Genomic DNA, 12,157 nt, shown 5'->3' with positions numbered 1-12,157 from the left:
ATCTCACCCCCTGTGCAGATATAGTGCAAACTGAAACATAGCCCATGTGTTCTCTTGTCTGCCTTAGGCATCTGTTGCACTGAGGGAGCTTTGCCGTATAGTGATGGAGATTTCCCAGAAGCCTCAGGTAAGGCTCTGCCTAAGTCCTGTAGGCAGCCCACCAACCAAATGACTTGAAGTTCCTTCTCCTTGAAATGTACACAATTTAGGAAGGCTGTCAGCACGAGCTACAGGACACACTGACTGGGAATAAGAAGCTGATACTTCAGTTTCTCTGTTAGGATAGTATTGGTGGAGCTCATACTCAGCTAACTGGGAAATCACACGTCTCCTGCAAGCATGAAATGTGGTCTGATAGAGGAAATTTATCATCATACTGTTTTAATTTTTCTCACACGTGTATATATAATTGGGAACAAGAATGAAACTAAGTTGCTACATTTTTATGGTCTGCACTTAGGACATGATATTTTGTTGTATCCTAGGACCTAAGAATAGAAAAATATAGCTGGGGAGAGCACTTGGCTGGAATGTGAGGCCTGAGCTTTTGTTCTGGTACTGGGAAAAATAACCAAGCAAACAAACTTAACAAGCAAACAAGCCAACAAGGAGGAAGGACAAACTGGCCAACCGCACTGTCAGTGTTAGTTTGAAAGTTCTGTTTGTGTCTGTGTCCTGGTTTCTGACTGGAATTATTTGATTCTTCTGGGAGAATGTTTTGTCCTAGGTGAAGACTGGGTGGGAGTGTGGGAGATCACATACCATTAGACTTCAGGTTCTAGCCTGTGCCTTGGTTGAACGAACTTTAAAACTCCCTTACTAAAGGTGAAGTCTTAAGTTCTGAATGATGTTATTTCATCAGCATCCCAAACATATCCTGTGATTGCTGATACACTCCAGCTTCCACAGAGAGTAACCCAAAGAAGGACACTTGGATAGTTTGAAGGCAAATTATTCTTTCTAGTGATGATGTTCCCCTGAAATGTAATTTTCCCTAATTAAGATAAAACACATAACAGTAAAAATCTATCCATTGTCTTTCTTTGGTGCTGAGAGCAAACGAGATTAAAAAAAAAAAAGATATGACTCCTATAAGCCACAGACTTATGGCAGAAAAAAATAACTCATGGCCTTATTTAGTGATGACAATTAAAAATATTTTACTGTTTATTCTTTAGTTGTTTACTCTGCATATTCCATTGTGTGACTGTATTGTAACTTCCTGTCCCACCACTATTAAACATTGATAATCCTTCCAATTATTTTCTTCGTAATAAATTTGTAGAAAAGATCACTGTCCACTTTTAATCAGTCCTCCACTGATTTTTGAGCAATGGATGCTTAAGCAATTTTAGTCCTATGTTTGAAATATAACATATGTGTCATGTTTTACATTTTTACATAATTCATAATATATTGTGAATTTCAAAGTATGTAACATGAAGTTTTATAATGTATAATAATATATATATATATATCTTCACTAGGAACAAAGTGAGAAAGATAATACTAAGAGGGTAAGGTGATTTTCCTGAATATATATATACTAGCCAGAATAAAGAAAGTCATAGATCTTTTATGGATAACTCACTCTTTCTGTCTTAACAGTTCTTATTTCACTATTCAAAGACACAGAAGTTGGGAAATTCAAATGTTGTGGTAAGTAGTCACAAGTATGTGTCTAAGAGAAAACTCATTTTTAAAAACAGATTTATCTAGCATATAGTAAGACCAAACTCATATATTTTACTCTATAAATTATGTCTGGGTCTGATAGTGTAGCCCAGTGTTTCATTCTTCAGTACCATGTGGAGGAAAATAAGTTTATTATGTGAATTGAAATGAAATGAAAATTAATATTTATTATATAATTACTTTTCATGTCAGTATCTACATGTGCCTTATATTCACTTGCTCACAATTATTTATTTCCTAGTGTGTTTCAAACACAACTCTGAATGCTTGAAATATGGTAATAAATAAGTAAAAACCATGTAAAGAAAATCCATCCTTTATCAATTTGTATTCAATGACAAAAAATAAGTCTAAGAACAAATGAATAAGTAGAGCAAATTATTTAGGGTGATATTAATATAAGAGAAAATTAGTCTCATCTGGCAATTATTTTAAAAGACAAGTAGCAGTGTGAACTGGAAATATCACCTTCTATTCTTGCTCATTATCATGAGGGAGATGCTCATTGTGAGAGCTTCTATCAGAGTAATGAGAAATGCGTAGCCCGGTTTTAATTCACATCAAGTGCACATGGCCTCTTTCAGTGGTAGTGTTTGGTTTGTTTGGTTTTGGTTTTCTTTTCTTTTCTTTTCTTTTCTTTTCTTTTCTTTCCTTTCCTTTCCTTTCCTTTCCTTTCCTTTCCTTTTCATTCACTTTACATCCCAATTGCTGCTCCCATCACTCCCTCCCACAATCTCTCCCCCAGCCCCTTCCTCTTCTCCTCTGAGAGGGTGAAGTGCCCTCCCCCATCCCTCCACCCTGGTACATTAAGTCTGTGTGGGGTGAGGCATACCCTCTTCCACTGAGGCCAGCCAGCTAGAAGAACATATATATCCCACAGATAGGCAACAGCTTTTAGGATAGCCTCCCAGCAGCCCCCCTCGCCCCCGACCCCCATCCACATCCCCCACTGCACTTGTTCAGGACTCACATTAAGACCAAGCTGCACAGCTGCTACATATGTGTGTTTATGGGGGATGGGGGGGTCTAGCCCTCATGCGCTCTTTGGTTGGTAGTTCAGTCTCTGGGAGCATCAAGGGTCCAGGTTAGTTGACTCTGTTGGTCTTCCTGTGGAAGGTCCTAGCCTCCTAGTGACCACATTTCTTCCTCTTATTCTTCCATAAGAGTCCCCAAGCTCCATCCACTGTTTGGCTGTGGGTGTGTGCATGTGTCTGAGTCAGCTGCTGGGTGGAGCCTCTCAGAGGGCAGCATGCTCCTGCCTGCAAGCATAGCAGAGTCTCGTTACTAGTGTCAGAGACTGGTAGTTGCCATGGCATGGATGTCAAGTGGGGCCAGTTATTGTTTGGTCATTCCCTCAGTCTCTGCTCCACTTCCCATCCCTGTATTACTTGTAGACAGGATAAATTTGGGGTTGAAAGTTTTGTGGGGGGTTTGGTGTCTCTATCGCTCCACTGGAGTTCTTGCCTGGCTACAGGAGGTGACCTCTTCAGGTTCCATATCCCCACTTCTATGAGTCTCTGCTAAGGTCACCTCCATTAATTCTTGGAGCCTCCCTTACCCCAGGTCCCTGTCTCACCCTGGAGATGCCCCTCACCTCCCCATCCCTGTCACTTGCAGATTCTCATGGCCATCTGGCCATCCTTCCTGACCCACACCTGATCCTGAACACCCCCCCCCACACACACACACACTCCCCTTCCCATCCCTTCTCCCACCCAGACCCCTCTCTCTATTTTCCTCCTATAACCATTTTGTTCCCCCCACTTTATCCTTGCTTGGACTTTCTTTCTTGTTTAGCTTCTTTGGGTCTATTGAGTGTAGCATGGTTATTCTGTATTTTATAGCTAATATCCACTTATAAGTGAACACATACTATGCATGTCCTTTTCATTTTTTTGCATGGACTTAAAACATACAAACTGGCTAGGGCTGAGGTGTAGAAGCAGACTTCTCACCTAGCATAAGCAAGCCCCGGGTTTGATCTTCTGCACTGGGAAAAATTAATAAATATAGAAACAATTTGACCATAATATTCCTTTTAAGCTTGGGATCCACTACTAGGTGCAGTTTAGAGAATGAAAAGGAAAGTGTGTTTTAAAACATGTATGTGGAAAGGTAAATGAAAATTTAAACTCCACTCTAAGTGCGTGCCTCGTGGGATAATCTTACATATGAACAGATGGAAGTTTTAAGCGAGATTAGCTACATACCAAACACAAGTTGTATTCATGAACAGATAACCATTATCTAGGGCTAAAACTCACCCATCTGTTAAATGAATTTAATATTAGCAAGGAGGCTCAACTCAACCTAGACCTTAAGAGAGAGCCGCTCTTTCAGTAGCTGTGTCTCAGGTGTGCGTTCATTTTCTCCTGCGTGACATCTCATTTTTAGAAAGCGCGTCTTCGTTACCTTTTCTGCTACTGTCATCTTCGTGTCCCCTGTTGTCTTGCTCCTGGTCCATTTTAAATGTTTAATTTATGAAGGAGATTTCCAGGCATGTGTGCTAGACGCATCCAGATAACAATGTTTGTAAGGGAAAACTGATACTTGCAAGTGGCCTTGGTCTGGACCGGATTATTTTGAGTAAGTGTAGACATTGACAGATGGCTTTTTGCCTCCTAGAGAGGTGACCTGGGGCTGCACCTGTTGCAGTTGTAACAGATCCGAGGCCTTCAGCAAAGTGCTTCTCCAAATAATGGGCCACTGCTTAGTGTAAGACTAGCCATCTGTCCCACCCCTTGATTTATTCACTAGTGTTCTTTAAAGGGCTCTCAATGGGCTGTCTTAGATAATACCTTTCATTTCCTTTTCTTGTCCTTTGACCTGGGGTGAGAATAGTGGGTAGAAACAGACAGACAGACAGACAGACAGGAAGCCATCTTAATGCCCAATGCTGAGGAGCCCCCGTGCTCATCGTGTGTGTTCATGTCCTCCCAGTCCTCTGTTGTGCATCCGTTGCTGCAGCTCGTCCCTCAACTGCATGAGAGAAGAATGAAGAGATTCAAAGTGAGTGTATGTCATACCAACTGCATGCTGGCTTTGCCACTCTGCGGCAGCCCCTTCCGCTAACCGCAGCTGTGGTCCTCCTTTGTAAGATTACCTCTCTTCAGCTGGGCGGTGGTGGCGCACGCCTTTAATCCTAGCACTCGGGAGGCAGAGGCAGACGGATTTCTGAGTTCGAGGCCAGCCTGGTCTACAAAGTGAGTTCTAGGACAAACAGGGCTATACAGAGAAACCCTGTCTCGAAAAGCAAAACAAACAACAAAAAAGATTACCCCTCTTCAGGGTGAGGCCCTCGTGTTCGTACTCAGTGTTAGCTTCCTGTCACAATGAGTAAAAGGAGTATTTGGGTTCAACATATTAGTGATTGCAAGCTTTGGCCAACTTGACAACTGGGTTACTTTCTATCTGTGGTAAGGCAGAGAATCATACAGTGTTCAGTTGAACAAAGGATCGCAGCCTATGACAGAGAAGACGAGGGAGGAGACAAGGTGTACTGTCCCCATTCTTCAAGTGCAACGTCCTCCTCCTACCTCCTCAGAAAGAGTCTTCTACCTCCTAACAACAGCAGGCTTCCGATGACTGCTTGGTCTTTGGGAGACATTTCAGATGCAAATCACCATGTACCTTGGCTAACCTGCTTAAGCGCATCCTGCTGTCTTTCTCCCTCTCCATATTCTGACCCTGGCTAGCACAAGCCCTTCACACTGAGGAAAACTGGGCTTCCATGCCCTCTGAGACCCTCTAATGGAGAAAAAGGGAACAGCTGGGTGTTAGGTAGGAATGGGAAATCCAGTCAAGGACAATTTATCACCCCTGTATCCTGTTGACAAATAGCTAGGGTGGCATAATTTTTTTTTGTCCAAGTAGTGTTAAAACATTGATTAAAAATAAGGATTTGTAAATATACATATCATAAAACAAATGTCAACATTTCATTTTTTTCCCATGGCTAACACTAGGACCTAGGGCTAGCACCAACCTGTAAGGTAAATGCAGCTAAGCTAGCACAAACATAACCAACAACTGCATTTGCAATGTCACAAAAATATCCTCATGCTCTTAGTGTTGAAAATCCTGGGTAACATTTTCAAGGGAGACACCACATTTTTGATCTAGCATTGCCATCTTTGATTTACTGGGAACTTGCCTGGGCTTTCATGGGTTCTGCTACCTCGAGAGAAGGGAAAGTCACAGTAGTTAAAGAAGGTTCCATGAGCTGTATGAGAGGTGACAGTTCACTGACCCTTAGTCTAGGGAAGACACACACATACCCCACACACTCGCGCGCGCGCGCACACACACACACACACACACACACACACACACACGCTCTTCATTGTGATATTCCCTTTATGGCTTAATGATGGCTACTTCATTATTAAACTGTTACCACTACTCAGGTCTGGTAACCTTGATACTTGATACTTATTCCTTAACCTTGATGCTGTATTTTTTACTCTTCTTAAATCATGTTTGTTTGTAAGGACACAGATAAGTAAACATCCTACAGTTTATTTTTATGATCATGATTTCCCCCTCCCCCAAAGTCTTCCTATTTTAGCTTCAATTGAATACAGCTATCTGCTGCTATCTTAAAGAGAAATCTAAGAAGGGATTTAATAGCACTTTAAACTTGTAGAACTTCCAATGCGGGGCTATAGCTCAATGCAGAGCATTAGCCTGGCATGTGTGGGGGGTGGAGGGCCTAAGTTAAGTTTCTAGTACCACTCACCCCCAAAATGGTAGAATTCCCACAACAAAAAAAGAAAGTCAGTTGACATGAAATTAATTTTCTAGAAATAAATTCATCCTTATAAAGTTTTACTTAATTTCCACCATGTCTATATTAGCCAGTGATAATTATTTTGACTATGTTATTTCAGTCTCACTATTTACACAAAGACTGAGTAAGAGAAAGACTGAGTCATATTTATTTTTAGGACTAATTTGGCACATGGTCGCCATTTTCTGTCTTGAGGAAGACTATTGTAGGTGCAGAGGGTATGTGAAGCCTTGGGACCCGATGTAGGCACAGAACAGGCTAAACAAAGGCAAACCCTGAAGACATTTTCCCACAGGGGAACATCCTTAGGAAATGCTGAGAGCAAAGAATGCAAGAGATAAATGGGAAAGCCAACAATAACAACACCAACTACAATAGACGCTGGCTGTGATGGCCAAGATCATTAACTTTAAAATATAGTTTTCTAGTGGGATATCTTAACTCTGAAAGAAAAAAACTTGGCTTTTAATGCATTCAAACATTTTTGAATATTGTTCATTAGATACATTCCCTTTCAGCTTGCCTTTCCAAATTCTTTCAGTTATTGACACTTCTGCCTCTGATGAAAACAGCCTGGGAACCTTTGACTTGGTTTGACTTTAAGTAATTAGTATATTTTGATTTTCACTGTGTTCTTTTTTCTCTCTTGAATATACACAGGAACTGTTTTTAGACAAGGGCCTAAATATGTAGTTTCTGTGTATACATTTTAAACATCAATGCTTCAATCGTAAGTAATTTGAGGGGTATAGTAAAAATAAGAATTAAGTGCAGATTTTGAGAGTAAGAGCTATATGTTCTATAAAGTAAAGATTTATGAACTTAAATAGATATCAGAGGCATTTAGTAGATTAAAGAATATGACCAGACTTATGGAAGTTTTGAAAACAGCTTGACTGATAAATTTAATGAATTATTAATGCACACAGAAAGCTACAAGTCAACACTATAGACACAAAAAAAGTGTTGAATATTCTTCCCATGAAGTTTAGAATGATCTGCTTGAGCAATACTACATAATATGCTTGTTATAAACACATGGTTGTTCCTATTTAGCATTCTTGTCATTAAAGCTCTACACATACAATAATATCAGAAAAATGTCTTCCGACAAATTGACTAAACATACATTGGCCAAAGTTGCCCCTCAGTTTCCACTCATTGTATCCTTGCTTTAACAGCAACCCCAGATTATATTTTCTTTGTTCATATGTGACCACATCCAACATATTATTTTATTCTATCAAGATGTCAAAAAGGGACTTTGAAGCATAATAAGCCGGACATTATCTTTCTACCTACTGATGAACACGCATACAACTGACAACAGTTCTTAAAACAGAATCCATAATAGTAATGGAAATATTTTTAGATACACCATTCTGGGGAATACTGGTAGCTGTTGAGATGATTTAGATGTAAACACAATGATTCTCTCCTGACACGAGTCTTTGGGAATAGCTAAAAGTAATATTGAGCCTCACTCACCGCACCCTTAAGAAGGATTCACCCTTGTTCTGGTGTCGCTTAATTTGTTGTGTCATCCTTATTTCTTCCAGGCAGAATACCAGAGTCCTTCCATGGGATACTTTTTATTCAGGGTATGTACATATATTATTTTATGATCAATAAATATGGAAATTGACAAAGCATTTCATTGTATGCTCATTGAATTGACTTTAATTAAGGCTTTAATGAAGCCTTGCTGTGGCCTTATGCTCAATTGACATTAAGTGTCTTGATGTGGTTTCATTTCCTCCACTACCCTGCTGTTTAACCACAGCGCCTCTAATCTCCCTTTTACTACCCCTGCGTGTGACTACTCCGACATTCATCTACTCCACAGTCTAATTTTGTGATATTTTGTACATGGGAAACAAATTTTTTAGTGCTACTTCACAAGTCCGAGGAGTCGACTACTAAGGTTTTGATTGAATAGGTTGCAAGGGTTATTCCTGTGCTGAAAATGAAAAAATCCAATGATGACCAAAAGCTACCAAGAGAGAGAGAGCTTTGTGACTGTGTTTATCATTTTGCATTTGTGGATGAAATCTGTTTCTAAGCAGCTATAGGTTCTTTGCAATATTTACTTTCTTAACACATAGCCAGGAAAGTGACACATTTAGTCAATGGACTCAGCAACCATTTACTGACGCTCCAATCGGTGCTAAGCAAGATACCAATGGATGGGAGTAAAAGGACAAGGAGTAAGAGCACATACTGCGCTTACAGAGGGTCAGGTTCAGTTCCCAGCACCTGCTCCAGGTAGCTCACAGTCTGCAGCTCCATCTCCAGGGGATCCGGAGCTCTCGTCAGGCCTCTGTGGGCACTTGCGTCCATATGCATACACCAACACACAGATATATCCATAACTTAAGGTAAAATAAAATACTTTAAAAAATAGAGTTCAGCTTCTATACTCTAGTACTTTATAGCCTGATTTAACAAAGAGATAGATAAAAGCTAAGATCAGTCATCCCTTGGTACATGGGGGATTGTTTTAAAAACCCCAAATCTGAGGTTGCTCAAGTCCTTTATAGTAAATGATGTGGTATTTGTGTAAAACCAACCACATCCTTTGTACGTCATCTTTAGATGAGATTTGAGGCCAACACTTTAGCTGGAGAAAGGAGGTAAGTCAAAGATGGTATGATGTGAATCGAAAATTAGACAAGACATATTTAACATTTAGCTGAACGTTTTCAGCTGTATACTCGAGGCCCAGGTGGCGACCCTGTGGTAGGATTTACTTTAGCAAATTGGAGAATGGGTTGTACCGGGTTTCAGAACGAGACTGACGGCAGGAGTGTGTAAATCAGAGATGTCATGACTTCAGAAAGCTACCTTTGGGCCATTTTAAGATGAAACTTGAGAACAATTGTTATCAGTGTTGGTTCCCTATTAAGCAAAACAGAATAGTTTCTAATTCATCTTGATCCTAGCAGCTTTAGCAGTGCTTCCGTACTTGGTAGAAATACACATTTTCAGGCTCCATCTCAGCCTTAGTAAATCAGAAACTGCAGCTGTGGGGTCCAAGGAGCCCACTTCTGTTGTGCCCAAGGCCTGTCAGGTGACCTGGATGTACATCAAGAAAACTTTTCTTTGTATCAGCAGACTTCTTTGTATGGCATCTACCTCACATCATTAGTTACAACGATTTCTTTCTAATTTATTATTTTGCAGCCACGCAATGGGAAGAGGTCAACAAGTTTCATTTAAAATGGTATGTGCTTACAAAAGAAAAATCAGTAAATAAATATGAAGCAGCACGTGTTTCACAACTGAAATCAGCTGGGAAGTTTCCATTGGTCGTAAACTAAACCACACTGAAATATACTTCTAGTGTTCCATTGCTTGTGTGCACTAACATTATATATAAATACTACAACTGTAGGAGCAAAGCAGGCTTTAGGAAATGGGAAGTACTGGTATTTTAGGGCTAGGTTTGCTTTGATCCTAATACTCATTGGTCTGTGACATGCTCAAAGTCATCCGAAGTGATTTTGGCGATGACAACCTCGTTACTGAGCACACTGTCACTGATTTCACTCTGTGCTGTAAGTCAGCGTCCACAGGAATGGGCCAGGATTCCCTGGCATACTCGCTTCTGTCTTCCAAATAACTCAGACTCAAAAAAATCTTTATAAATAAGTGGATGGAGATGCAGGTCAGTTGGTAGAGTGGTGCCCCAGCAAGCCCCAAATGGCACAACCAGTCCCAGGCCAGGAGGAGCTGCATGAGGCCCTGTCTCAGAATGTGGCAGCAGGAGGGCCAATGCTGGAGAGATGGTTCAGAGGTCAAGGGGGGTTGCTCTTCATGCAGATGCTCTGAATCTCCTTCTTCCACTTCTACCGGCAGGTCACAATTGCCACAATTAAGACGAGCTCCTGCGAATCCAACAGTCTCAGACCTCCACAGGCACCCACACAGCGCCCGGTGCATATACACGAGCACGCTCCCGGGCGCGCGCAGAGACACACAGACACACCCACACACACACACAGACACAGACACACTTAAAAATTTAAGAAGGGTAAAGCATAAATTTCTTAAAGCAAAAAGAAAATATGGGTATCTGAAAAAAATAAAATGTATTTCATCCAGATTATCCTAGAAAGACGGCAAAACTATAAATAAACAAAGATGAAAATGAAAAGACAGACATTAAAACAACTTGAGAAGTGAAAATCACCAAAGACTTTGCAAACACTCACAAAGTGAAATGGAATCTGACCTATTTGGTATGAACTTTTCTCTGAAGTTGAGAAAATATAACTTTATGATCTATTCCCTAGGTTAGGGTCTATTCAGTCTACTTTGAGCAGGATTTTATTTACTTTGTTAATAGACAAGTCATTTCCTCCTTGACTTTGTCATCTGATTACCTAAGGTCTTTATCCTGATAACATATTTATTAAGAAAATAAGTATAATATATAGATGCTGTAATGGCAGATATACAAATAAATAAACAGGGAAAACTTTTTGATGGCTCTTATTTTATCCATATATCAATTTCATTACACGTGGCCCAAGAACATTCAAATGAGAACTCAAACAAACAAAAATCCAATATAAAAGATCAGTCCTCTGGCCTTATCAGGCATCAATGGGAGGAGAGGTACTTGGTCCTATGAAGGCTCAATATATGCCCCAGTGTAGGGGAATCAAGGGCAGGGAGGCTAGAGTGGGTAGGTGGGTGGGAACCAGGTAAGGGGATAACACTTGAAATGTAAATAAATTTTAAAAATAGGTATATTTTTAAAAGAAGATCAGTCCTAACTTTATAGCCAAAGATTCGACATTTGCTAATGAGATAGAAAAGCACAGCCACACCCAGTGACCACCCAGCCATTCAGCATGGATTCCTCAACTGTGAGCTCTTTGAAGCCTCTGGTCTCATTCTTGACACTTTCTTTTTCACATCTGAATGGTTGTAAGGAGTTCAGCAGGGGTTGGGGAATCCAGCTTAACCTTGGTACAGAGCCAAAATGTGGCCAGTTGTGGCTTAGAGAAAGCCACAATAGTATTCACCCATGCTGGGGCTTTCTCCACCCATGCTGGGGCCTTCTCCGAAAGCTTTCGGGCAAACTGGGCCACAGTCTAAGGTGGAAGTAGGGAAATCTTCCAACACTTGTAATGTTTATTGGTATTGCTGAGCTTTTGAAAACTTTTTATATTATTAAATACTATAACGTAGTGAGACATGCAGATGTGTAGAATAAATGTCCAGATTTATTCTATAGGTACAGAATATATGTACATATTCATAGCATCACATATATGTTAATCTAATTCTTTTTTTTTTCTTTTTTGCAGGATGTGAAATGATCTTTCATTGAAAACTCTGCTATGGGATATAAGATGTACTCACATTTTGTTCTCACAAATGACCCCTCCTAAATTTACTCTTTTGCAAACCCCTGTATTGTAACATTCTCTGCAATGGTTGAGATTATAAATGTTTAATTTGTTGAAAATAAAACAGCATCTTGAAATGTATTGCTACAATGATCGATTGCCCACAGCAAAACTGTACCTGAAGATGCTCCATAGGTGCCCACACCTCTGGATGGCGTTGGAATACATATTTTTTAAAGCATTTACTAACATCACTAGTAGACAGTTGGGTGAACTATTTTAGTTTATCCAGTTTGGATTGTGTCAATGATAA

At 40.2% G+C, this 12,157-nt stretch overlaps 1 protein-coding gene and 1 long non-coding RNA gene across 2 annotated transcripts in view; one reads left to right on the top strand and one right to left on the bottom strand.

Annotated features, from left to right (window-relative positions):
- Nmu (neuromedin U) overlaps positions 1-9,703 on the top strand; it is a 28,284-nt gene extending 18,581 nt beyond the window's left edge. The window contains exons 4-9 of the mRNA XM_021162806.2: positions 68-127; positions 1,488-1,517; positions 1,609-1,659; positions 4,636-4,704; positions 8,044-8,085; positions 9,668-9,703. Of these exons, the coding sequence (XP_021018465.1) occupies positions 68-127; positions 1,488-1,517; positions 1,609-1,659; positions 4,636-4,704; positions 8,044-8,085; positions 9,668-9,703 (288 nt within the window). The remainder of the gene's footprint in view (positions 1-67; positions 128-1,487; positions 1,518-1,608; positions 1,660-4,635; positions 4,705-8,043; positions 8,086-9,667) is intronic.
- Positions 4,556-12,157, bottom strand: part of LOC147005167 (uncharacterized) — a 20,322-nt gene continuing 12,720 nt past the window's right edge. Inside the window, exon 3 of the long non-coding RNA XR_015046843.1 lies at positions 4,556-4,674. This is a non-coding gene — a long non-coding RNA (uncharacterized LOC147005167). The remainder of the gene's footprint in view (positions 4,675-12,157) is intronic.

This window comes from Mus caroli, unplaced genomic scaffold (genome assembly GCF_978045245.1).
Source record: "Mus caroli unplaced genomic scaffold, Mus_caroli_1 scaffold_4, whole genome shotgun sequence".
NCBI lineage: Eukaryota > Metazoa > Chordata > Mammalia > Rodentia > Muridae > Mus > Mus caroli.
The sequence above is the reverse complement of the archived record's forward strand: the minus strand, read 5'-3'. Positions and strand labels throughout refer to the sequence as shown.